This window comes from Mesocricetus auratus, unplaced genomic scaffold (genome assembly GCF_017639785.1).
Source record: "Mesocricetus auratus isolate SY011 unplaced genomic scaffold, BCM_Maur_2.0 Super-Scaffold_100004, whole genome shotgun sequence".
In the NCBI taxonomy this organism is placed as follows: domain Eukaryota; kingdom Metazoa; phylum Chordata; class Mammalia; order Rodentia; family Cricetidae; genus Mesocricetus; species Mesocricetus auratus.
This window is the reverse complement of record NW_024429189.1, coordinates 94,527,772-94,555,436: the sequence shown is the minus strand read 5'-3', so window position 1 is coordinate 94,555,436 and position 27,665 is coordinate 94,527,772. Positions and strand designations below refer to the sequence as shown.

The following is a 27,665-nucleotide window of genomic DNA, read 5'->3' as shown; positions in this document are numbered from 1 at the left end:
AGACATCCAATAATGAAGCCAGCATATCAAAGAAACATGCCAGTGTTCAGTGCAGCATCATTCATAATAGCTAAACATGGAATCAACTTCCGTGCCCATCAACAGACAAGCAGACAAAGAAAATGAGGCTTATGGATACAATGGAATATTGCTCAGATATAGAAGAAATGAAACCCTGTCATTTGCAGCATGGACCACTTTGGCCAGGAAGAAATATTGCTGCCCCAGGCTGTGCAAGAAAAGCCTGGCCCAGACCCTGTCCTGAATGAATCTAAAATCATATATTTTGCCTGCATGAGGGTGTCAAGTATCCTAGAACTGGAGTTACAGACAGTTGTGAGCTGTCATGTGGGTGCTGGGAATTGAACTCAGGTCCTCTGGAAGAACAGCCAGTGTTCTTAACTGCTGAACCATCTCTCTAACCCTAAAATCTAGTATTTTCACAGAAACAGAAAAGGGAAAGTTTTTACTCATGGTTGCCCACGGCAGTCTGGGGCTATAGCAAACCACTTCTCACTTGCTTGGAAAAAATGTTTCTTCTTGTGGATCACAAGACTCACAGGGTCCCTGCAGACTTCTTGCCTATGAACAGACAACTCTGTCAGTGTTCCTAAGCAAACTGTCTGGAACAGAAGTAACTCCAGCCAGGTAAGAACAGAATGCCACCATTTGGTCTTTAAGCAAGTTCCCTGTGCCTCATTGGCATGTTTTGCATATTTTCACTTCAGGGTAATAACAATATATGCAAAGTCTCCGGATGCCATTATTTAGGAAATCTGCCAGGGTGGATTAGGCAGGGATCTGTCTTGATGTATACCTAATGAGGCAAAAGGAAGTTCTAATGGGATTTCATGGATTCAGATCATAATTGGATTTGGTGGAGGGTGTAATTAAATTGCATTAAGAGTCTAAAACCTCTGCCCTAGAAAACAATGGAAGGGTCAGAAAACCTACCATTTTTCTCAAAGGGAAATGAGAAACGCAGAAATTCTAAGGCATATCTGTGCTCTGGGACAGCCACCCAGCATCGGTAGAATTGGGAGTCTCATCTTCAGTAAGTGAGCTGAGAAACCTGTTCTTGACAGCAGAGCTGTGAAAGCTGACAGTACAGATGCTGAGGAGAGGGTCAGCCTGCCAGCTTGTCGCCAGTCACACCCCAGAAAGACACCTGCAGCAAGCCCAGCTGTGCGCCCAGAGTTTCCGAGCTGCATGGTCTCCAGAGGCAATCCCCAGACGAGGACTGTGGAGATGGTGTTGGCTGACTGCACTGGCCAAAGCAACCTTTCTCTGAGAAGGAAGGGACACATTGAGGATCAGCCAGTCGGGAGGCGGTCGCTCCTATCTGCACTGGGCCCTACTTTGATGTTCTTAACTGAAATAGAGATATTTCAGGAGACTAGGGAACAGAAATCACTCTCCACTCCTAGAAATCAATCAGTGGCGAGCAACAGGTGGGGTTAACATAATTTTGCTCTATCAATTCTTTATGAATTATGCTTTTGATGACAAATCTATGGCTTTTTCCTTTGTTAAGGTCTCATGGATTTTCCCACTTTTTGTTTTGTGTTGAGACAAGCCTCCTGTAGCTCAGGTAACTTCTAACTTATTATATAAGCTAAGGATGACCTTGAACTTCTGACCCTCCTGCCTCTGTGCTGGATCTTAAGTCTAGAGCTTCAGGCATACCAGGCAAGCACTCTACCTACTGCTGTTGGCAGTTTTATTGTCCCACCAGGTCCCGTCGCCCTTTTCAGCCCCAAATAAGCACACAAAGACTTGTATTGATTATTAAACTATTGGCTGATGGCTTGGACTGCTAATTGGCTAGCTCTCTCTAAATTATTAACCCAATCTGTTAATCTATGTATTGTCACAAGACTGTGGCTTACCCCTAATCCGGCATGGTACTCATTCTGCAGTACTGCGTCTCTGCCATCCCTCTCCGCCTACCTTTCCCAGAATTCTCCTTGTCTCCTAGTCCCACCTATCTTCCTGTCTCATTGGACAAACTGTTTTATTCATCAACCAATAAGAGAAACACATATACAAAAGGCCATCCCCCATCATCTCTTTTCTGTCTAAATAAAAAGGGTTTTAGCTTTAACATAGTAAAATTATACATAGCAAACAGTTACCTAGCAAGAACTATAGTTAACAATATTCCATTAATATATGGCAAAATTTAAAGAAAATACTTTATCATCTATCCTATCTTTGTGAGTCTAAAGTTTTACATGTAACTTATCTTTTATCATAACTAAGGAAAACCATAACTATAACTGTCTTTAACTCCATCAAAGACTCAGAAGGATAATATATAAACTCTAGAATTGACAGAGACATCTCGCTGCCTGGACAGTCTGACCCAAAGTTCCTTTGTAATGTTGGAACATCCATCTTTAGCCCACTGGCCTAGTGTATTTGGCAGACTTCTTAAGTAGAAAATTTTAAACTGTCCACCTGTATCAGCAGTTTGTCAGTCATTTTGTGTGTGTGTTTCCTGTAAAGTATCTGACAGACTCTTCCATGAAGCAGGAACCTTACAGTAATGTCCCATCTTGTTTCAGCAGTCACTTTCCTGTGGGTCCTGTATATCCAATTTGTACAGCATATTTGTCAAACAGTGCAGGCAAGAGCAGTTTCTTACCCAAATAACCAGCCTTGCTATGTTGAAGGCAAACTCAATAACGAGTTTCTTCGATGCCCATCCTCCTCTCTGAATTGGTGTTGCCAGGAGCAGTTGTGTCTCACTGTCATGAAACCCTAAACCATTTTAAATGTCATATTCTGAAGGTCTTTGAAAGGTTTGAAAAATACCTATCCATCTCAAATATATCTCTGTATATCTAGAAAATCGAATTAACATAAGTTTTGACTATTATAGGTGACTATCATCTGTGTTTAATTATATATTACATTTTTAAAAGAGCTGTATAAACACAATACCTAAACAAGCGAAACATACATATAACAAAATTGACCTTAAATTTGTATCATTAAACTAAAGTCCATACCAATGTAAAGTATTTATTTTTATCTCATACTCCTTTTTCTTCCCAACTAAGCTGCATATCTAGTCATTATTTTCCTCCTAAAAGTCGATTTTAATCATTTACATTTATTTAGGTCTTCTTTGTTATTTTCTGGGAAAGCTTGTGATTTTGAACATATAAATCTTATACATGTTTTGCTAGATTTATATCAAGATATTTCATTTTTCTTCAAAAAACTACAAATGTTTTTAATTTGAGTTTCCAGCTTGTTCATTCCCATCATGATGTGCTGGAGGTTTTTTGTTGTTTGTTTGTTTGTTTGTTTGTTTCGAGACAGGGTTTCTCTGTATTGTCTTGGAGGCTGTCCTGGAACTCGCTTTGTAGACCAGGCTGGCCTCGAACTCACAGAGATCCACCTGCCTCTGCCTCCCGAGTGCTGGGATTAAAGGCATGTGCCATCAACGCCCAGCCATGATGTGCTGTTTTATTATCATAGGAACATTTTTGGTGGTGGTTATTTTTAAATCCTTGTCATAAAATTCCAGCATCTGATGCTTTTCACTAAGCATCTGCTGATTTTCTAATTTCCTTCATGCTTTTCCTGGCTTGTCATATGACGAATGATGCTCTTTTTGTCTTGCTTGCATTTGGGGGTATTTGGATATTATTATAATGAGCTCCTATTTCAGTCTGGGTTTCCAAGGGTCCCTGCTTAAGGGTATTCTTCTTTACACTTTATTTCCTCAATAGTGTCTTAACAAAGTTGGACCACTAATTTACACCACCTGGGCATGGGAACAAGGAGACAGAATGCCAATTTGTCCCATTCTCCAGCCCCTCACCATGCCCCTTATTGATGTTGGGTAAGGATGCGGGTTCGGCTCTCTATCTCTCATTAAAAAAAAGAAAGTCAAGTATTATATCATTCTTTTGAGGCCAAATGATGCTGGGTCTCAACTCCCTACCTAGCCACTTCGGGAGTTGAGAGGGATGAGAGTTGTGGTTTGAACCTAAAACTACTACTGAATACCATGTGCTAAAGGCTTGTTTGGCACTAGATGGCTTTGGAAGTGACTGCATCATGAGGACTTTGAGCCAATCAGTTAATTCATTGATGGATTCATAATCTGATAGGCTATTGGAGGTAAAGTTGAACCTACTAGAAGAGAGTGAGTCCTTGAAAGCATGTACTTGAGGTCTGTGTCATGTCCCTCCCCCTTGCTCCTCCCTGCTCACTCTCTGCTTCCCAGTCACTATGGGGTAAGCAGCTATGTTCCATTACGTGGTCCCCAACATGATATTATGTCTCACAGCCCGAAAACAATGAAGCCAAGAGACCATGAACTGACACTGGGTCAACATAAATCCTTCCTACTCTACATTATCTTCTTGGGCATTTTATCATGGTGATGGGAAGCTGAGAGACACCATGGTGTCTCCTACTGTCATTCCCACGCCTGACACTAGGGTGGACATCATTTTCATCACCTGACTGGTAGATATAGAGACTCCACTCACTCATAATGGGCTCCAGTGACACTACCTGGAGTTGGATCTAGGGCATTCTCTGCTTCCAGTGGGAGGAATAAAGAATAGCTCCCTGTGTGCCACTAATAGACACATGAGTGTTACCATTTTATGTTACCTACTTCCTTGAGCCATGGGAAACACATCAGCTCCTTGCCTGAACCCACTGAAATTGTTGGTGAGTGGGCTAGGAAGAGGGTTAGGGTCTCCTTTCCTTGTGCCTAACTGACTCAAAGTAGACATTGCCAAGTTTTTCTACCATTAGGCCACTATCTTCCTGGTCCTTCAGCTATGGTAGCAGTTTTAATTTTGCAGTGTATTTTGTCCATGCTTCTTAAAACCTGGGCAAATAATTGCCTTTTTATGTCTCAAATTCCAAGGTCTCTAGGCAGTCAGTATCTTTCTTTTGCCTTTCAGTCCAGCCCTGCTTGTTTGCTGGGTGTTGTCCAAGATGTTGATTATTAAGAAAGGATTCAGAGAGGTGTGGCTATTCCACTGACAGACCACAAGCCCCATTATTCATCTATTGTTATTGTTACTTTTGTTTTGCTGCATATGTATGTTTGTGGAAGTGCATATGTATATATGTATGTCTATAGGAGTGCATATGTATGTGTGTGGCAGTTCATATGAGCACATGTATGTATGTGGGAGTGCATATGAGCATATGTATGTATGTGGCTGCTCATATGATTATATGTATGTACATGGGTGTGCATATGTGCATACGTATGTACATGGGAGTGCATATGTACATATATATGTATGTGGGAGTGCATATGTATGTATGTGGGAGTGCATATGTACATATATGTGTATGTAGGAGTGCATTTGTACATATGTATGTATGTGGGTGTGCATGTGTGCATATGTATGTATGTGGGAGTGCATTTGTACATATATATGTATGTGAGAGTGCATATGAGCATATGTATGTACTTGGGTATGCATATGTACATATGTATGTGGGAGTGCATGTGTACATATGTATGTATGTGGCAGTTCATATGAGCATATGTATGTATACGGGTGTGCATATGTGCATGTACAGAGGCCTCAGGTTGATGTCAGGTGTCTTTCCTCATTGCTCTCTACCTTCTATATTGAGGCTGAGTCTTTCACTCCCCCCAGAGCGCTCCATTTTGTCTAGCTGAGCTAGCCTGCTTATCGCATGGAGTCCCTATCTCTGTCTCCTGTGTGTTGGGATTACAGGCAGCTGTCCCACCTTCCCAGTTAATACATGGGTTCTGGGGCTCTGAACTTGAGTCTCCAAGATTGTGTAGCAAGCATTTTACTCAATGACTTAGCCAGTCTCCATTATTGTCTTTTAAAAACACAACAATTATATCCTGTATATAATTTTATGTCACTTTATTTCCCATAACTTTTACATTTCTCTTAGAAGCAGAACTGCTTGCAAGTACAATTTTAAAGGTGATATATAATTCCCCACTGAGTGGTCAGAGTATGATTTACATAATCATTTTGTTATTGATATTCATTGCTATTGTAAATTATGTAGTGGTGAGAATGTATTGCTTCAGTGGTTTTTGTTTGTTTGTTTGTTCCATATTTATGATTATTAGGGTAGAGTTCTAGGGTAGAATTACACAAAGTCCCATAGTAACAAGCTAAACACTCTTGTGCTTTAACCAACAATGAGACTTCCAGGAGCTTTCAGACATGAGCTAACTTGAAAGGAGAACAGTGTCTCTGTTTGTCCTAGTGTGTATTTCTGTGTTGACTAGGGAGGCTGACTGCCCATCCTTTTATAACTTAGCATTCTGTCTTCCACTTGTTTATCTCCAAGGTCTACACACTCTATTGGAATAGCCTTGCTAGTAGAAAAATCTTAGTATGTGCAAGCAGTTTTCTGAAACTACAAAGACATATTTCAACATCAAAGACGACCTAAAAGAGAAATAACCCAATCCCCTGCTCAACTGCCTAACAGGGAAACACCTGCCGATTAAAGGAGATCAGAAAAAGATAAAAAGTACAGAACACTTCTGACTCTTTGGATAATGCTTGTCTTGAAAACAATGCTGTTTAAAATGAATAAACATGTCATAAATCTTACCTGAAGCATGACTACATTGTCACCTTCAAAGGTCACAAACACATCAGTGTCACATTTCAGGCCCGAGATTCGGTTTTCCATCAGGTAACCCTGTTGCAGAAGATGAGGAAAGAAGGGAGAGGAATAAGAAGAATTAAAAACACTTTAAATTTGCAACCCCACCACTATATATGAAGAATAGTTTATTTGAAATTAAAAGTACAGAATGCTGGGAAGAATAAAATAGCCATGTATCTCTTACTCAGAATAATTTTGATCTATCACATTAGCTCTGAGGTCACAAATACTATTTTGAGTATTATCTTAATTGATAGCAAAACATCTACAAATGGTCATTTCCTATTTGGCCAGAAGATTTCAATTAATTACACCAATATTATTTCTGTTTTCCAACTCTTCTGAATTTTACTAGTGACTTACAGCAACGTGTTCAAGGGAACGATGCCTCCCACCACCCTAGAAGGCTCCTTCTGTAATCTAACCACTATACTATGAGGGTAACCTCACACTGACATTCCAAAGCTTTACATTATTAACTATTTTGCATTGTAAATTCACTCTTTAATTAGTTTCCTCCTCTTCCTCTTCCTCCTCCCTCCCCCCTTCTCCCTCCTCTCCCTCCCTTCTTCCTTCTCCACTCCATCCCACCTCCTTCCTCCTCCTCCTCTTCCTCCTTTTCATTTCCTGGAATCCTATTTCAAAGGTATTAACTCACAGTTATTCAAGTGCTGAGTGTCTCCTCACATACAGAACGGGTCCCTGGGGAAATGTCGGTTCAGGTCCAGGCAAATGTGAGGAAATCATGACTTGCCTCTGGTCTAAGAGCGCGTCCCCTGCCAAGGCCTCTCCATCTCCTTCAGTTCAGGGTTCTCCCCACAGAATACCTGGGCTCTGGCCCTCTGTCACTCCAGTCTACACGTCATGTCAGAGGGGACTGACACTTGTCATAGTATTTGCAGTTTGCACATCAGCTTTGAATAGGGAAAGACAGTCTTCCTTCCACCTCTGTTAGGATGTTTAAGCCACATGAGATACACACATTCACAGAAGAGTAGTCACACACATCAACACACCTGAGTCTTCAGAGACCCCTGATACCGGGGGGGGGGGGAACCTGCTTCATTTCTGAAAGTGGCTACAGGAGACCTAGAAGCCTGGACACCTGACATCCTGCTGCCCATGGAGCCGGGAAAGCCTATGCACTTCAGCCCTGCTTCCTGCAGGAACAGCGGCCCTTTAAGGCTGGGCACACAGTCCAGCCTCCTCCTCAGTGTCACACTTTGGGGTGTTACCACTCACAGCTAACAGAAGCAAGAGATCTTCAGAAACCTGTTAGAATCCTTAGCAACTCTCATAAAATTAAGCCAGTCCTATTCATGGATAAATAAATGAGTAACATTTCCAACCTAGAGAAGTTTTATCTCCCTTCCACACACACGCACGCACGCATGCACGCTCACACACACACACACACACACACACACACGTGCGCAAACACAAGAAGTCAGTCTCACGTCCCTTGGCCTTCCCACCCTGGGCTGACTCCGTGTCATTGTTTTGATTCCACCACACCCAGGCTGATCACTGCAGACCCTGCTGGTGCAGCACACAAATCTACTTCACTGCGTTCATCTCACCCCCACAGTTAGAGCCCTGCGACATGGACGTTACCCCCGATTTACAGATGGAGAGAGGAGGTTTGGGGAGCGTTCTGAGTGGTCTAGAAGTATCTCACGTGTTCTGCCGTGGAAAAAGAGATGAACGTGAAATAGATGGCTATGTCTAAGAAGCACAGCTGCTAACAACATCCAGGACACACAATGCTGAAGAAACAAATGTGGGTTGGTTTTCGTTTTCTCCTAAGCATTTTGCTATGCTTTCCCACAGTGAAGGAGAAGAAATGGGCTCTTTACTGCCCTGGAAGCCGGGTGATCCGTGGAGGCTGTGATGAGACAGCAGCCATAATCCACTCACACAGACAGCAACAGTCACTCAGTGGGCAGGCCACGTGAACATGAGAGGGTCCCTCTTCTGTCGGATCTTCAAATGTAGTATCATTTATTTATCTCCTAGCTCAGAGTCCCTGCTTTGAGTTTCCCATCTGGTTTAAAAAGGAAATAAAAGTGTGTGATGGCTGCAGGTGTACCGGGGGCCTTCAGACCTGAGGACATATAACCTGACCAGAAGCCCTCCCAGGGATCCTGAACACCTGGAAATGAAAGCAAAAAGAATACAATGTCCACCATGTGTGAGCTTTGGTCCTTCCTCTCTTCTGGGACCACTAATCCTGCGTATGCCATCTAATTTCCTCAGAATAGGGTAGGAAAGCTTGGCCTCACCGAAGCCTGAGTCCTTTGGCCATCTGAGGTGACCTGTTTAGAAACTAACCATGCTGAGAAAGACCTAACATAAAGTGTGTGTGAGCTTAAAGACCCACAATGCACTGGACTTGCTAAAAGGGATTTTGCAGCCATATTATTGAGTGGCTTAAATTCTAAATTTGAGGTTCAAAATCCTTCGGGAACAAATGAATATAAAGGGTTTTGTGGCAGGAGAATGAGAAAGTCAGTTTGCAGAAGACTGGAAGTCCTTTCTTATCAGTTTCCACTAAGGAGTGGAGTAGAGCATGTACATGAATACAAGAAGTCCAGGCACTACACACAGTGGAGGCAGCGTCTTTAAAGGAGTCGTGCTTCGGGGGCTCTTGCTTCAGCTAACTAGCCCACTCTTGTTCTCAGCCTCACTTTTCCTTTCTTCAAAACACTTCCTTTGATTTACGCATATTAGTATTATCTGCTTATGTGTATGTGTACCTCCTGCATGCAGTGTCTACAGAGGCCAGAAGGGGGCATTAGACCCTCTGGAATTGGAGTTAGGGGGAGTTGGGAGTCACCACCATGTGGGCACTGGAAACCAAATCCAGGTCCTCTATCCGAGCTGCTAGTGCTTTTAACTGCAGAGCCAACTCTCCAGATCCCGTTTCTCCTTTCTCAATAGGCTGTTGACATGTCAGTTTCACAGAGCCTGCATCCCTTGTCCTCTGAACTTAGATCTGCGGCTAGGCACTTCCCACACAAGTTCAGGTGAGCTAGGTACTCCTGCACAAGTTCAGGGCTTTCTCAGTGTCTCTCTGATGTCTGCAGCTAACTCAAAAGGCATGAAACAGCAAGTGGGACCTCACTGACTCCAAACTCACCACTGGGAAACCTGATAAGATCAAACGAGGCCTCCTGAATGCAGGTGGCAGTTGGGGCCACTGGCAGTGGAACCAGTAATTGTCCCCAGTGCATGAACTGGAGTTTTGGAGCCCATTCCCTATGGAGGGATACCTTGGTCAGCCTAGATACAGCAGGGAGGGGCTTGGTCCTGCTCCCAAGGATGTGACAGACTTTGATAATTCCCCATGGGAGGCCTCGCCCTCTGTGAGGAGTGGATGGTACTGGTAGACAGTGGGGAGACTGGAAAGATGGGAGGGAGAAGAAACTGGGATTGGTATGTAAAAATAAGATTGTTTTTAAAATAAAACCAAATAAACAAATGACTAAGGAAAAAGATACCATACAAACCGGAAAAAAAAAGTCATGGCTTTTTCTCTACTTCCCCTCCTGGCAGTTGCTCCGATTCACAGCTTGTCTATACTGTTACTTGCTTGTTTTTTTTTCTCAAATTCTAATAAATTATCCTTGAATTTCCTTGAGCCAATTTTCAAATTATTTTTATTAATGAGGCTAAAAACTCAGAAAAAGAATCTTGTTTTCCCAGTAATTGTTTGCTTTGTATTTTTAATTAAAAATAAAAATTTTGGTTTTTTATTAACTGTTAAAAGTAATAAATAATCACCATAAAAAGACAAAAAAATAAGAAAAATCAGGAGAACAGATGAGGAGTATAGCATGAATAATAAAGACCTAGAGACTGATACTGGGGTTCAAGCTTCAAGCTGAAGATCAGGAAAGCAAAGCAGCTGGTCACTAGTTCTTACCTCTACCTCAGACTGAAAGGGCTAATCCTGGCTCCAGGAGCTCTCACCAAGCCTCAGACTGCTGCCTCTCCTCAGCTGTCTGGAGACTAGATCTCAGAATGCAGCTCGAGCACTGGGCTCCATGTCTTTTGTATGCCTCTATAGGGATGGGATTAAAGGTGTGTGCTCTGTGCATCTTTTAAACTGATTCACTGTCGTGTAGCCTTGGATAGCCTTGACCTCACAGAGATCCATCCGGAGTCCTGGGATTAAAGGTGTGTGCCACCACTGCCTAGGTCCTATAGCTAACTAGTGTGGCTGGCTTTGCATTCTGATACTTCAGGCAATCTTTATCAAATCATAAATAATATATCACCATGAAGGAGGCATGGCGGTACAGACTCCCCCAGAACTTACAGTCATCCTGCAGAAAGGAGGAATGAAAAATAATAATCTATAGTACCAGGGATAAATGAGTACCTGGGAGAGAGCAATCCAGAGGCCATGGCTTAGGATGGAATGGAAACCTGGGATCACATGACTGATGGGAGGAGTTGGTGAGGAGGGCAGAAAGGAAAGAGAGATAGGAAACCAGCAGAATGCATGTGAGTTATGGCGAGCCCTGGAGTGTTCCAGGAGGAGGAGGGATATGGCGGACCATGGCAGGAACAGTCAAGGCACCTCCTCAAGTCTGAAACCCCATGATGTTCCCAGAGACCATTCCCAAGCATCAACTCTGCTGTGTGCCCTGTGGTCAGCATTTCTCATGTCTCATCACGCCCCTTGAGGGATAAGACAGATGTTCAATGAGGTTTACCCCTCCGTTCTGACCACACTGGCTTTGCCCCTTTCCGGGCATTTTGGAGTAGGATTCCCTTCATCCCCGCAGACCTGCAAGGGGATCCTTGCACGTCCTCTGATCAGCCCCTCTGCCATTGCCTCTGGGCTCCTTGTTCTAGTCTGTGTCCACTGCATGTGGACTCTTCCCATGCCTCACGTCTGGTTTCCTTTCTACCCTAATATATTTCACAATTCTCACTTCCCTTTTCTCATCTCTCACATCTGGTTTCCTTTCTACCCTAATATATTTCACAATTCTCACTTCCCTTTTCTCATGTCTTACATCTGGATTTCTTCCTACCCTAATATACTTCACAATTCTCACTTCCCTTTTCCCATGCCTCACGTCTGGTTTCCTTTCTACCCTAATATATTTCACAATTCTCACTTCCCTTTTCCCATGACTCACGTCTGGTTTCCTTTCTACCCTAATATACTTCACAATTCTCACTTCCCTTTTCCCATGTCTTAGGTCAGTTTCTTTCTACACCATATATTTCACAATTCTCACTTCCCTTTTCTCATGTCTTACACCTGGATTTCTTCCTACCCCATATTCTTCACAATTCTCACTTCCTTTATTTATTTTCCCCAGTCATGTTTAAGGCAAATTTCCTTCCTATCTGGATTCCCCTATCTGTTCATTTACTTCCCGTCCCCCCAACACACCCTACTCTTTTTGATTTCCCCTTCCCATTTACTTCAAGTGTCTCACTTCCTCTTTTTCTTCCCCCTTTCTTACTTCCCATATCTAATTTCTCCTTTTCCTTTCTTACTTCCATTTTGCTTTTCTTATTTCAAAATGGATGCTGAGAATTCGGCTGTGTTCTCTGCAAGACTAGTGAGTTTGCTTAACTGCTGAGCCATCTTCTCAGCCCTAAAAACATTAACTACACCAAACAACAACTTCCCACCTACTATGGTACTTCATCCTTTCTGTTTTTAATTTTTTAAATTCTGTGTATATGACTGTCTTGCCTGCATGTCTGTATGTGCACCACGGGCATGGCTGGTGCCCAGGAAGCCAGAAGAGGGAATTGGAGCCCCTTGAACTGTTAGGCTATGAGCCACTATATGAGTGCTGGGAACCAAATTCCAGCCCTCTACAAGAGCAGCAAATGCTCTTAACTACTAAGCCATCTCTCCAGCCCCTTAAACACACTTAAAAATAAAGATGTATGTATTTATTATGTATACAGTGTTCTGCCTGTGTGTATGCCTGCAGGCCAGAAGAGGGTGCCAGACCTCATCACAGATGGTTGTGAGCCACCATGTGGTTGTTGGGAATTGAACTCAGGACCTCTAGAATAACAGTGCTCTTAACCTCTGAGCCATCTCTCCAGCCCCTAAATACACTTTTTAAATGGACAGATAGCATATGATGCCTTATCATATACAAGGTATTCTTAAGTATATACACATGATGAAATAGTAATGTCAGCTCATTAACAAACACATCACCTCACATAGTTATCACTTTTGTGGTAAAACCACATAACACCCACACTCTTTACACTCTGAAGAATATACTGCATCATTATCAACTAACCTCTTAGAAGTCCATTTTCCTTTTTTGGCTGTATTTTGTGCCTTTGACCAGTGTCTTGCTACCACATTCCCATTAACCACTCGACTTTCTACTTCTATAATACAAACTTGTTAGGTTCTACATGAGTCAGATCATGCAGTATTTGTCTTTCTCTACCTGAATCATTCCTACCTAACATAATGTCCTCCAGTTTCTTCTATAGTGTCATAAAATATCAGGTTTTCATCTTTTTATGGCCATGCACACAGACAAAGAAAATGCAGCATGTGCCTATATAAATATATACACATACATGCATACAGAGATAAATATCACTAAATGATACACGTAGATTGATTGTATACCTTGACTATCACAAATAGTATCATAATGAAAATGCAATGAAGACATACCTCAACATGGTGGCCTTATTTATTTTGGGCACATATGCAGTAGTGGGATTTCTGTAGGATACTATGGCATTATTTTTAGTTTGGGGAGGAAATCTCCATACTGTTTTCCATAATGACTACACTAATTTACTTTCCTGGCAACAACATCCAAGGATCCTCCCTTTCCCACATCCTAACCAACATCCACCGTTTTTATAATAGCCATTCTTACTTGGAAAAGGTGATATTTTACTGTGGTTTCAATTTACATTTGCCTAATAATTAATGATGCTGTGATTCTTTTCATGAGCTTAGTAGCCACTTGTCTATCTCATTTCTTGCAAAACATCTATTTAAGTCTTTTGTCTAATTCTTTTATGCATGAGTATGTATGTGTCCAGTGTACTGTGTGTATCTATATTTGCATGTGTGTGGGCATACATGTATGTGCATATACACATGTACAAGTGTGTAGAGGCCTATGGTGGTTTGAATAAAAATTGCTTTCATTGGCCTACTGTGAGTGACACTTTTAGGAGGTGTGGCCTTGTTGGAGTAGGTCTGACCTTACTGGAGGAAGTGTATCTGGGGTTGGGCTTTGAAGTCTCAGAAGCTCAAGCCAGGTCTAGTGGCTCACTGTCTCTTCTTGCTACCCTTGCATCCAGATGTAGAGCTCTCAGCTCTTTCTCCAACATCATGTCTGCCTGCGTGCCACCGTGCGTCCCACCGTGACGACAGCGGACTGAACCTCTGAACTGTAAGCCAGCCCCAGTTAACTGTTTTCCTTTATACAAGTTGCTGTGGTCATGGTGTCTCTTCACAACAACAAAAATCCTAAGACAAGGCCCAATGTTGATACTGTCTTCCTCACTTGCTCTCCACTTTATTGAGGCAGAGTCTCTCACTGACTGCAGACCTCACCCCTCTGCCCAGTCTAGTGAATCTGCTACTTTGCTGTTACTGTGATACGGCATCCTGACAGAAAGTCAGTCAGGAGTTGTTTTCTTATGGATGGTTTTATAGTTTGGAGTCTCACTTGTAAGCCCTCGATCAGTTTTGACCTATTTTGTATATAGTTAAAGATAAGAATCTAATTCAGTCAGAGAGAGTCTGTGTCTGTGTGTGTGTGTGTGTGTGTGTGTGTGTGTGTGTGTGTACCTCCCATTTTCCCATTGGTTGAGGAGATTGCCCTGTCTCCCATGTGTGTTCTTCACACATTTGTCCAAAATTGGTTGGCTGTAAGTGCATGGGTCCAGCTCTCCACTCTGTTTCATTGTCTCTGTCTGGTTCGACGTGAGCATCTTGCTGTTTGGTTGCATGGATTTGGAGTCATGTAGTGACTGAGCTTTTTGGTCAAGTTTACTTTGGATACTCAGATTTTTTTCTCCATATGAATGTTGGTAGTGTTCATTGCATTTCTGTGAAGACCAGCATTGGAATTTGGGTAAGCATCACAATGAACATGGAAATCACTCTGGGTCCCATGGACATTTTAATGATAATTATTCCAATTCAAGAGCATGGGCTTCATTCCCAGCTTTGGGTCTTCTTCAATTGCTTTCACCAGTGTTTTTGGGTTTTTGTTTGTTTATTTATGTATCCTGCGTATGTTTGGGGCACTGTGTACCCTGAGCCCTGGAATGACAGCCAAGGTGCTCAGTAGTCTTCCTGAGCCCTGGAATAACAACAGGACCAACAAGAATGACTGTTTTGACCTTTTTTTAAAAAAAGGTTTATATATTTAATTATGTGTACAATAAATATTTATTATGTATAAATGCATGCCAGAAGAGGGCACCAGATCTCATTACAAATGGTTGTGAGCCACCATGTGGTTGCTGAGAACTGAACTCAGGACCTCTGGAAGAGCAGCCAGTGCTCCTAACCTCTGAGTCATCTCTCCAGTCCTGTTTGTTTGTTTGTTTGTTTTTGACAGAGATTTTTCACCACTTTAGTTAAATTTATCCTTAGTCATTTTGGTAGCTATTATAAATGAGATGGGTTTCTTTATTTTCCAGATAGCCTTGCATTAGTATGTAGAAATGCTGCTAATTTTGTGTGTTGGTTTTGCCTCCTGGGACTATATTAAATTCATTTACCACCTTGTGAAATGTTTATTAAATATTTTATTGCAGTTTTCCCACATAAGCCTGTTATCTGCAAACAGGATCAGTTAACTTCCCCCCTTCTAATCTGGATGTCCCTTTATATCTTTCTCTTGTTTAGTTGCTCAAGTTAAGGCTTCCAGGCTGTGTTGTCTAAAAGTTGTGAAAATGGGCCTCCTTGTTTTATTCCAGATTTTAAACAAAAATATTTTAACCTTCCTCCTTTCAGTACACTAACTATGAGTCTGCTATGCTGTCTTCATTGAGTTGAAGTACTTTTCTTTCTCTGCCTGATTTGTTTTGATCATGAAGGAATGTCAAATTTTGTCAAGCACTGTTCTCTGTATCTATGACAATGATTGTATATTGTTGCTGTGCACTCTGGTAATGTGACATCACATTTCATTTGAATACATCAAACTACCCTTGCGTCCTTATAATGAATCCTCTTGGCGATGGTGAGTGATATTTTAATATGCTGTTCAATTAAGTTTATTAGCATCTTGTTGAGAATTATTTTTATCCACATAGTTATATCATACATACCCCATATGTCTACATGTGTGTCTACACACAAATCTCCAAAATACATATTGGTGTTTATGATATATCTATATATCAATAACATGAATGTGAATAAATCATTTGGAGTTTGAGGGAATCCTCTCAGCTATTCAATAGCACCTTGGGGATTTATTATAGAGTGAATTTTTTCTTCCTTCTATTTGGGCCTCCCAAGTGGGACACTCATTTTATATATTCTTGGTGGGGTTTATAGGGAAAGAAGAGGTGAGTGGGAGAGAGAAAAAGTCATCATCCTCCAAAAGTGAGTAATATTTTCCATTAGCTGACTTCACTCTTAATAAAGCAACAGAGAATGAAGGGAAGAAATGTGGATTAGACAGAGGGAACTCTATACCCATGCTCCCAAAGCCTAGAGTCCTCCAGGGTGACCCCCGAATCTCGTCTCTGAGAAGAGGGGGCATACTGGATAGATGCGCCATCCTCTCTCAGTCTTGACCGTTACATTGAGCTACCTAGCGGCTAATTGTAAATGTCACTGAGGTTGTGTCCCATTTCAGAGAGAGCCCCACGAAACATATTTTATGACTCAAGCTCTGCATTTTGAAAGCTTAATATTTTCCTGCTGTTTTCAACATTTCTGAATTTTTTTACTGGAAGATTACATTTAATAAACGTATCAGAACAAATTAGAAACAGGCTTTTATTCCCCCTTTTTAAACAAACTGAGGGTAAATTTTATTAATTTAAAGAAGAAACAGATGCAATCAATCTTATTTGTTACAGGAGGGCCAATAAAAACCACATAGGAATAGATCCTCCCAGCCAGGAGACTATCTTAGAGCTGTGTTAATATTTCTCTTTCATGGCTGTACCATGTACTCCTCTAGGCAAGAGGAAAGAGGTGTGTGGAGAGTGACTGTAATCTTTCTGGAGGAAGACCAGATCTGGGCTGAGTCTTCTGAATCCAGAGGTCTGGGTCCAACAGAGCTGATGATGAGATGCCCCACTCTGCCCTCCATGCTTTGACCCCTCTGTTACTGTAATGCATTCTCAGAACTTAGGAACTGGTGAAGGTGAGAGGCTATCCCTTCGTGAATCCTGTCACCAGCTGTCTTCCCTGTGTAATGTACACTAGGATTTCCATAATGAATTAGACATGGTTTTGTCCTCATGAGAGACAGACATCAGTTAGGTAGACCAGTCAAATAAAATTGGTCATTAAAAGTTAGTGGTCATAGGACTGGGGAGACAGCTCAGTCAATAAGGTGCTTAATTTTCAAGCACAAGGACCCAAGTGAGTCCCCCAGAACCCACAGAAACAAACAAAGCAACATGGAACACTTGTGACCCCTCTGCTGTGGAAGCAGAAATGGGTGGGTCTTTGGGATCTATAGCCAGTTAACCTAGCTTAGTTGGCAAATGCCAGGCAAGTGAAAGATCCTAGGTCATTGAACAAGATGGACAATGCCTGAGGAGCAACAGCCAAGGATGCTCTCTGGCCTCTATTACATACATAGCCACACACACACACACACACACACACACACACACACACACACACATACACCGCAAGCTCTAGAAAAGAAAAATGGAAGTTCTAAGAGGATTGGGGAGACAGTAAGAGAAAGCCAAACAAAGTGACATTTTCCCAGAGTCTTAACTACTCAGGAAACTGAAGCAGGAGGAGACCAACTTAAGTAACACAGCAAGACCTAGTCTTTTTTTTTAGTGGGGCTGTCAGGACTCAGAGTAAAGAAAGGACAGACATGACTTCAAAGAGGGCAGCAGGTGGTGGGTTCTAGAAAGTCAACAACAAATACCTAGCCTTCCAAAAGTGATGTCTACAATGGAGGATGATGAGACTTATGCCCACCCACGAAGATGGGGGATTTGTTAGTGCAGCTTTGGTAGTAGGTGGAGAGGAGTGTACTCTCTGGAATTCCAACCACAGCTCAAGGGCCTGAACCACACTCCAACCTTAAGGCATTTTTAGAGATAGAGAGAGTCACTGTCTAAAAACCAAAGATTTAATTCACCAGGAAGATAAGGCAAGCCTGACTATATGATCATCTAGTAACATAATTTCAATATGATTAAAATTTGAAGTCAACGTAATTACAAGGAGCCATTATCCAACATGCTTGATCCATTGGTCACCTTGGAGACTGAGCTAGATAACAGCACACATGCCCTTGCTGTGGACCTGGAACCTGGCCTCACCCGATGCCTACACCCAATGTGTAGCAATTTTTAAAAGCCTGTGCAATATTGGCCATGTTATCTCACTGTGGTGGAATTAAACAGAAAAAATGAATGAAGACTAATTATTATATCAACAAGAGCAGTAACCGAGATGATGACTGTTTGTGAAGTGGTTAGTCCGAGTTGAATGCCTGGGTTTGAACAAGAGACCCGTTAGCTCAGCTGCTCTGCCGTCTAGGGAAAATGGCTGAGATGCCCCAAGCCCTGTGTTTCACATGCCCAATACTGGGGTCATACTAGCTCTACCTTGTATGGCTGTTGTCAGAATTTATGTTAAGTAATGCCAGGTACAAAGATAGGTTATTGATATACATTAAAATTTTAGTAACAGTTAAACATTTCTTGCTATCTTTAAGTATCAGGCATCAGGAAATTGAAAAACACTCAAGGTTAGTAAGTGTTGGTGGAAATTAAAATATACTTAGAATGATTTCCAGTAGAATTAATAAAGTTTTTTCACTAAACCATAATTGATAACATCAAAGCAGTATTTCAGAAGAAGGGTTATAGCATTAAATGCTTCTAACAAGTAAGAAATTAAAAAATTAATAATACTTAGTCCCAGCACTTGGGAGGCAAAGGCAAGTGGATCTTTGAGTTTCAGGCCAGCCTGGTCTACAGAGTGAGTTTCAGGGCAGGCTTCAAAGCTACACAGAGAAACCCTGCCTTGAGAAACAAGAAAGAAAAAGAAAGAAAGAAAGAAAGAAAGAAAGAAAGAAAGAAAGAAAGAAAGAAAGAAAGAAAGAAAGAAAGAAAGAGGGACAGAGAGAGACAGAGAGGAAGGAAGGAAGGGAGGGAGGGAGACAGGGAGAGAGGGAGGGAGGGAGGAAGGAAGGAAGGAAGGAAGGAAGGAAGGAAGGAAGGAAGGAAGGAAGGAAGGAACTAGAAGAGGGCTGGGGCAGGGGCTCAGCTCTGATGAGAACCAGATCCTCAGAGCCACATAAAAGCAAGCCACCCCACCTGGTATCCAGGTGTAATCCAAATCTTAGCTTACAGGTGAGCTGACATGCTTTTATGTGGGCTCTGGAAATCCCAAAGAGATGAAGAACCCCAAAACAAACTGACTAGCCAGACTAGTTACAACAGTGAGCCCTGGGTTCGGCAAGAGAGCCTGCCTCAACATGTAAGGTGACTAGCAATCAGATTTAAAAACTAACCAATAATATAAACCCAGATATACACACACTTGTTCCCAAACCAAGAGTAAAACAGACTATAATAGTGTATTTTCTATTGCTGTGATAAAAATGCCCATACAGAAAGCAGCTCGGGGGAGAAAGGGTTTGCTTCAGCTTATAGTTCCAGAGGGATAGAGTCCATAGGGGTGGGGGGGGGGCATGACACATGGTGGCAGGTGCCGGAAGCAGGCTGAACATGGCATCTGTACAAAGGATCAGAGAGCACAGTTCCTCCAGTGAGCCTCTACCTCCTAGAAGCTCCGTGTCTTCCCAAACAGCACCGACAGCTAGGAGGCACGTGCTGAAGCATGTGACCTGTGGGGAAACTTCCGGTGATCAGAGAACCACAGCACAGACGTTTCTTAAGAGAATAAACAGTTTGTGCAAAGCTCCCACACCAACGCATTAAACACATCCACCTTCGAGTCAGGGCAAAACGTGAATATAGCATTAAAGCAGCTACCTCCACAGGACATCCTCACCACTTCCACGGTAAGAGACAGGAAAAAAAAGCTAGAATTGAAAAGGAAGCAGCAAAGCTATCATTTTTCACAGGAGATACAATCATCATCCTAGAAAATGCCAGAAAGCTATAAACCAGTGATTAGGACAATTGTGACAATTTAATGTGGTCCCTGGACACGACATGTCTGTGCATCAGTGACAAAGGTTAGCTGCATACACTGGAGAAGCTCTTGTAGAGTATAATAGATGCTCAGTTTTCAGCGTTCCTGCCCTGGCCCCTCAATGATAGACTGATTGGGACGGGTAAGTTGCTTTCAGTGAGTGACTTATCACAGAGAGCAAGCTAGGACACCGTGTGTGTGTGTGTGTGTGTGTGTGTGTGTGTGTGTGTGTGTGTGTGTGTGTGTGTGTGTGTGTGTGTGTGTGATCCCATGCACATAGTCTAAAGGTCATTTTATACAGTGTTCAGTGTACCTGCCTTCTAGCTTCCACTTGGCTGTAAGGCTGGGTGTGAGATTTTTTTTCACCTTGTGTTATGTTGATATTTAAAAAGTTTTCTGTTGTGTAGCATTTCAGACTTTTGAGGTTTTGCATCACGCTGCTCGGCCTATATATCCCACAGCCTATGGGAGGTCAGGAAAGGACCAGAACAGGCAGACACCGAGAGACAAAGGCTGAACCTGGGAACTGGAAGGAAGGATGGGAGGGCTACCAACCCTTCTCAGCTCTCATGAGACCCGCATTCCTGCCCTCCCCCTCCTCCTCCCCCTTGCTCTCCTACTCTCTTCTACCCTCTCCTCCTAAGATAGACTCTTCTTCTGGCTTGAGTAAGCAGTAACGAGTCTCTCTTACATTCACCCAGCAGGACCTCAGCTGATAGGATCACCTCTCTGCCATCACTTTGTGAAGCCTTATTGCTTCCGCTCATTTGTTTCCACCCTGATACAGGGTAGATCCACAGGAGAGTTATGAGTCATTCACGAGAGGAGAAAGAACTACACAACAGATCCCCAACTTGGCAAGGCAGCACAGGTTCCATGCCAGCCACATCCGTTATTGGCCCCTGCATCTGGATGCTCTCCACTCTGAATAAAATTTATAGCCACCTTACTTTTGCCCCTAAGAAGTTTGGGCTCAGATTTTCTGAGGAATGTCACCAATGAAATTAATTATCCTTGGGTCACTGTAGCAATTTCTCTTTCCTTTATCAGTAACAAGGGTCAGTGTTAATGCCTGTTACATGCACACTCTAATTTGTCTAACAAGATTGGACCCATTAACACAAGACCGTCACAGTGATAACACAGGCACTTTCATGTACAGGGATGACCCCCACCTCCCAGTGACTGAAAAGTCACAACAAAAGACAAAGAGGCTTGTTTTTAAAAACATGTAAAAAATGCATTATGCTAAATAAGAATTAAGTGTCAATCCCTAACTAACACAGAGAGACAAGGAACAAAGTTCCATGGCCTCCCAACACACACACTAAAAACCAAAATCCTAAATTTGTAAGGTCTGATATTTGCTTTTAAATGTAAAAACATTTATCTTTTTTTTATTTCCCCACCAACCCTACTCCTGCATGAAGCCCTCCTCCCTGGTAACTCACCTGCCCATGCGCAAGGACCCATCCTGAGAATCCGCCCTCACTTATGAGCCACTCTTTGCCGTGTGTGTGTGTGTGTGTGTGTGTGTGTGTGTGTGTGTGTGCGCGCGCGCGCGTGCGCGCGTGCACGTGCATGCATTTGAGATAGTTTCACTGTGCCACCCACACCACTTGCCTTGGACTCCGGGATCTTGCTGCCTTCCTGTCTTTCTCACACCAGGGTTACAAGTGTGTATCTGGATTAGAACTCCTGCCTCCTTTCTCTAGATCTGAGGAGATGGCGTCTTACCCCTTGTCATTCCAGCCGTGGCTAAGTCACAGGATAACTAACAGTCCCTGCTCCTTGGTCACTGACACAGCCCCAGGTACTTGACATTTCAGGGGTCCAGAATAAGGCCAGCAAAAGTGAAAACCTGTGGGCCAGTGAGGTGGCTCAGCAGACAAAAGAGCCTGTAGCACTTGGGGACCCCGTTCCCCGTGGAGGGATGCTCTCTCAGTGTGGACACATGGGGAGGGCCTAGACCCTGCTCTGGATGATATGACAGACTAGGGAGGGAAGGGGAGATGGGGTGAGGGGTGTGGGGGAGAAGGGGAGGAAGAGGGAGCTGGGATTGACATGTGAAGCCATAAATAAATGAATAAATAAATAAATAAATAAGCCTATAGCAAAGACAATGACCCGAGTTCTATCCCCCATCCCCCAGTGAAAAAGAGAACTGAGCCCTGAAAGTTGTCCTCAGGCCTCCACACACGGTGCTTGTGTCCGCACACACACAGTGTGTGAACATACATATCTTATCGGTAATTTCACCTCAAAATTAAAACTTGTTTTGGAAAGCACTTGGAATAATGCTGAGAAATCATTTAAACCATAGGGAGATTTTTATTGTGCTGTCTTTAGACATCACTGCAAGCAAACTAGGTGTTGTCTATGTAATGTTCAGAGTGACAGTAGAGTCTAAAAGGAAGCCTAGGTTTCAGTTCATAGATCTTAGAGTAATGAATGGATTCTTCTGGAAGAACCCCAATAAGGAAAATGGGGTTCTGGTAGACAGCTAGAAAGGCAGAGAGTTGGTCAGAAATCGTGATGAAGTCTAGAAGAGTGGTGATAAGTCAGAGCAGACTGTGGCTGACAAAGTAGCAAGTGTCGACCACAACAAAATCAACACTTGGACCCTAGAAAACCCCTTCTCTGATGGTTTGACATTTCCTGCATTGAGCCTGAGTAAGGACTCATCCACCTGCCCCTACTTACTCATGGTGAAATCCAACAGTTCCTAACCCTCAGAAGACCCTCACACTGCAGCAACCCTCACACTGTAGCAGACCCTCACACTGCAGCACACCCTCACACTGCAGCATACCCTCACACTGCAGCACACCCTCACACTGCAGCACACCCTCACACTGCAGCACATTCTCACACTGCAGCACACCCTCACACTGCAGCACACCCTAACCTGCAGCACACCCTCACACTGCAGCACACCCTCACACTGAAGTACACCCTCACACTGCAGCACACCCTAACCTGCAGCACACCCTCACACTGCAGCACACCCTAACCTGCAGCACACCCTAACCTGCAGCACACCCTCACACTGCAGCACACCCTCACACTGCAGTACACCCTAACCTGCAGCACACCCTCACACTGCAGCACACCCTCACACTGCAGCACACTCTTACACTGCAGCATACCCTCACACTGCAGCACACCCTCACACTGCAGCACACCCTCACACTGCAGTACACCCTCACACTGCAGCACATTCTCACTGCAGCACACCCTAACCTGCAGCACACCCTCACACTGCAGTACACCCTCACACTGCAGCACATTCTCACTGCAGCACACCCTAACCTGCAGCACACCCTCACACAGCAGTACACCCTCACACTGCAGCAACCCTCACACTGCAGCACACCCTCACACTGCAGTACACCCTCACACTGCAGCACACCCTAACCTGCAGCAGACCCTAACCTGCAGCACACTCTCACACTGCAGCACACCCTCACACTGCAGCACACCCTCACACTGCAGCACACTCTCACACTGCAGCAACCCTCACAGTGCAGCAGATATTAACCTGTAGCATGTTCTCATCCTACACACAAATGCAGTCCCAGCTAACACGGCTTTCTGAGCCAGAATCCTTCAGCAGCACCACTTACAACACGTGGCCCAGGCATCAGCCAGGATTGTTCTTGGCCCTGTTTCTTCTCCACAAATTGGACAGGGAGCCAAACAGTCTCTCTCATCACAGATCTGAGTCAGGCTGACCTACTTGTCTGTTTTGAAAGGTACATATCCCTTCGGATTCCTGTGACAACTAAGGATTTAAATAAATGCTATCTTTTTTACTCTAGGCCAGTGGTTCTCAACCTTCCTAATGCTGCAATCCTTTAGTACAGTTCCTCATGTTGTGGTGACCCCAAAACATAAAATTATTTCTACTGTAACTATAATTTTTCTACTGTTATGAATAGCAATGTAAATGTCTGATATGACCCACAGGTTGAGATAATACATCTATAGGACCTGCAAGGATGCTGACCAACAAGCAATTGTCCCTTCTGGTGCCCACACAGCCTGCACTGCTGGCTGACAGGGCGACTTCCTTGTTCCTGGTGACATTAGACTCCTTCTCAGCTCTGGCCGGTCAGAGGTCCTCTAAGTTCTTGGGTTTTTCAGCCATTTTTATAAGCATAGTTATTATCCAGGCATGTTGGCACACACCTGGTGCCAACACTCAAGAGGCAGAGGCAGGCAGACCTTTGTGAGTTTGAGGCCAGCCTGGTATACAAATCGACTTGCAGCTAGGGCTGTTAAACCCTGTTTTGAAAAAAAAAGTCTGGCTCTTTGGAATCATCTGAGCCACCAGCAGGTACTCCTGGGTGTCCTTAGCCACCTGCCCTCAAAGAACCTCCATCCTCCCTCTGCAGAGTACCTGAAGCCGAGCCAAGTGTGAGCGTCAACACTGCTCACGGCAGAGACTGGCCAGGTTCCCTCAGGAACACTGCTCACGGCAGAGACTGGCCAGGTTCCCTCAGGAGTGGGGTACACTCCAGAGCCCAGGCTTCTAGACATCTCTGGGCTTCCTGGAGATATCTGTTCTGTTTATGTCAGGCCTTGGATCTGTTCCAAGGTTGGCTGATGCCAGATAAATGAGGTGGTGTTGAGTCTCCCTGAGGAATTAGCCTTAGGATGAAGTCTACTGAATGAGCAGGGGCTATGTATCACACTCCTCTCATTTTTTAGTTTACAAGCATCGGCTCAGTGTTTTCTTATGCAGTCACCGAATATAATCACCGAGGCTTCATCCAGCTGCATTTTATCCCCGAACAGCAAACAGCAGCTCCATGTGAAACACAAAAGGCAGGGTCAAGGCATGTTTGCTGATAACCTTATCCTCGTCTTGGATCTCACATCTCCTTGGAGACTTTGTCTTGCTTGGTTTTGTTCCATTATTTCTTTACTCTGTTTTTGCCAATTCTGTTCTTCTATGTGTGGTTCTGGAACACGCAGAGGAGAAACGGAGCAGTGAGAGGCAGAATAAGCAGACTTTTTGGGCGGAAGTGGGGCATAAAATCCTACAGGCAAAACTGGTCCCAAGGACACAGTGAACACAGGGTTGGTACCTTCCATGGCCAAGACATAGGGCACATGATGTGGCTATGATACCCATGGTATCCAAGTACAGTTGACCCCTTTTAAGGAGACAGCAAGAACCCCCAGCTGTGTCAGGACTCCAGGCCTATTTCTGTAGGCTCTGGGGCTTTGGACTCAGCCTCCAGAGTTCAAAGCCTTATCCTGAGGACTCCAACTAGATGGCTCCCACTTGTGTTCAAGAAGTTGTGATGGAGAACAAAAGGAAGAGAAAAATTTGGGATTCATCAGTACAATCTGTTATATCTTCCCATAAAAGACAAAGGAGGAAGAATCAAGTACAGTTGTCCCTTGATGTCTGTGGAGAGTCAGCTCCAGAACCTATTGCAGGTACCCTAATCTTGGATGTTCAAATCCTTTATGTAAAATTGCATAGTGTTTACATTTAACCTTTGCACAGCCTCTTATATATGCTAGATCATTTCCAGATTGCTTCTCAGACTTAGTGCTATGTAATGTTATGTAAGGGTTTGTTATATGATATTGACTAGGGAGTCATTATAAGAAGAAAAGTCTGAACATGTCTAGTTCAGGTGCAATTATTTTCTGAATATTTTCAATCTGCAGTTGGTGAAAACTAGGGATGGGATACATGGTGCAGAGGGCTGGCTCTATTTACTGGATGCTTCAAGGGTTGAGAAACTGAGCCCTAAGAAGAAATAAGGTCTTAGCCATGACCTTGAAGTTCCAAACCTGCCCGACAAGATAACCCTTTCATATGTCCACAAAGGCAGAAGGATAAAACTAAGGCCATTTCTCCACTATTGGATGAATTTAGAGAATTCAATCTAGGCGCTCAAACTGGGTAAAGAGGCAAGGTACATTGTCACTAAATACCAGCAGTCCTGAGAACATGATTGAGCACTTCAATGCTTCAAGAATGAGCTCATAAGCCGGGCGTTGGTGGCGCACGCCTTTAATCTCAGCACTCGGGAGGCAGAGGCAGGCAGATCTCTGTGAGTTCGAGGCCAGCCTGGTCTACAAAGCGAGTTCCAGGACAGCCTCCAAAACAATACAGAGAAACCCTGTCTCGAAAAACTAAAAAAAAAAAAAAAAAAAAGGAATGAGCTCATAGACCGCAGACTGATGGCTGAGAGACCAGCATGAGACTGATCCAGGCTCCCTGAATGTGGGTGTCAGTGAGGAGGCCTCAGCAATCTATGGGGCCTCAGGTAGTAGATCAGTGTTTACCATGGCGTACGAATGGACTTTGGGAGCCCATTCCACATGGAGGGATGCTTTCTTAGCCTGAACACATGGAGGAGGGCCTAGCCCCTGCCCTGGATGATATGACAGACTTTAGAGATCCCCCATGGAGGGCCTCACTCTCCCTGGGGGTTGGTGGGGGCAGGGGAGGAGGGGGTGAGTTAACAGGTTAGGAGGACTGCTTGTGGTGAGAGACAAGGCAAAGATTAGTGCCAGATAGGTTCATATCCTGGTACATTATATGATTTCTTCTCTTCTTCTCAAGTTTCCCACTCCCATACTAGACATGGCATTGAATTTATCATTCCCCACAAATGAGCTGCCAACGGGGCACTCTTGCTTTGAATATGGCGAACCTAACCCCAGTACTGGTGTTTTCTCTCTAAAAAGTAATGATGCCTCAGTCAGTAAAGTGTTTGCTGTCCAAGCATGAGAACCTGAGTTCAGATCCCCAGCACCCATGCAGAAAGCTGTGTGTGGTCACATACACCTGTAAGCCCAGCACTAGAGGGGTGAGACAGGTGGATTACTGGAGCTCACTGTCCAACTTGTCCAGCCAAATCGGTGATCTCTGTGTTCAGAGAAAGATCCAGTCTCCAAACGCAAGGTGGCAGGATGTAGAGAAGTGAAGTTGGAACTGAACCGGGATCCCCCATACCTACTGCCTGCCAGAAGGGGCTATGTAAGACGCAGTAAGAGAAAAGTTGCTAATAGCCCTATACAGATGGGAATCCTTCAACCCATAATACCAACCTGCCAGGCAAAATGCAATCACCAGTGCAATAGTGGCATGACTGTTGTGGGGGTAAACAACAGAGCCCTGAATAGACTTAAGCCACAGAAGAGAATTCAGACCTGGTACTATAAACCTGTTCAAAACTCATGGCTAGGGAGGGCATAGCCCTGGGGTTGGGGGAGGACTCACTCCTGTGTTTTCATAGTTTGACATCACACAATATTGCTTTCTAAACATTTATGTTTATACTCATGAATACACATGCTACTCTAAGCCTGGATTCGAGAAGCTTCTCTTTGCAGCGAATAGAGACTCTCATGGCTGCTCACTCCATGGCTGATAAGCACTCAGCCCTAAACAAATCATTTACTCAGACCCAAGGAATATCCAGAAGAGGTGGTAGACAGATTATAAGAACCAGATGATGGAGAGAATGGCCAAAATAAACTATTTACTGAGTGTGACACAATTCATGAGCTCACAGCTGCTGAGATCACCTGCAATGGGCCTGTGCAAAACTGGGGTTTTCAACAGTCATCCATGGATGGAGAAGGACTCAGAGGGCCCTACCCTTCCCTGGGGGAA

At 43.6% G+C, this 27,665-nt stretch overlaps 1 protein-coding gene across 3 annotated transcripts in view; it reads right to left on the bottom strand.

The window, feature by feature from the left end:
• Nucleotides 1-27,665, bottom strand: part of Acoxl (acyl-CoA oxidase like) — a 317,884-nt gene that overhangs the window by 122,491 nt on the left and 167,728 nt on the right. For all 3 annotated transcript variants that reach the window (XM_040746264.1, XM_040746263.1, XM_040746265.1), the window contains exon 13: nucleotides 6,601-6,690. In XM_040746264.1, the coding sequence (XP_040602198.1) occupies nucleotides 6,601-6,690 (90 nt within the window). The remainder of the gene's footprint in view (nucleotides 1-6,600; nucleotides 6,691-27,665) is intronic.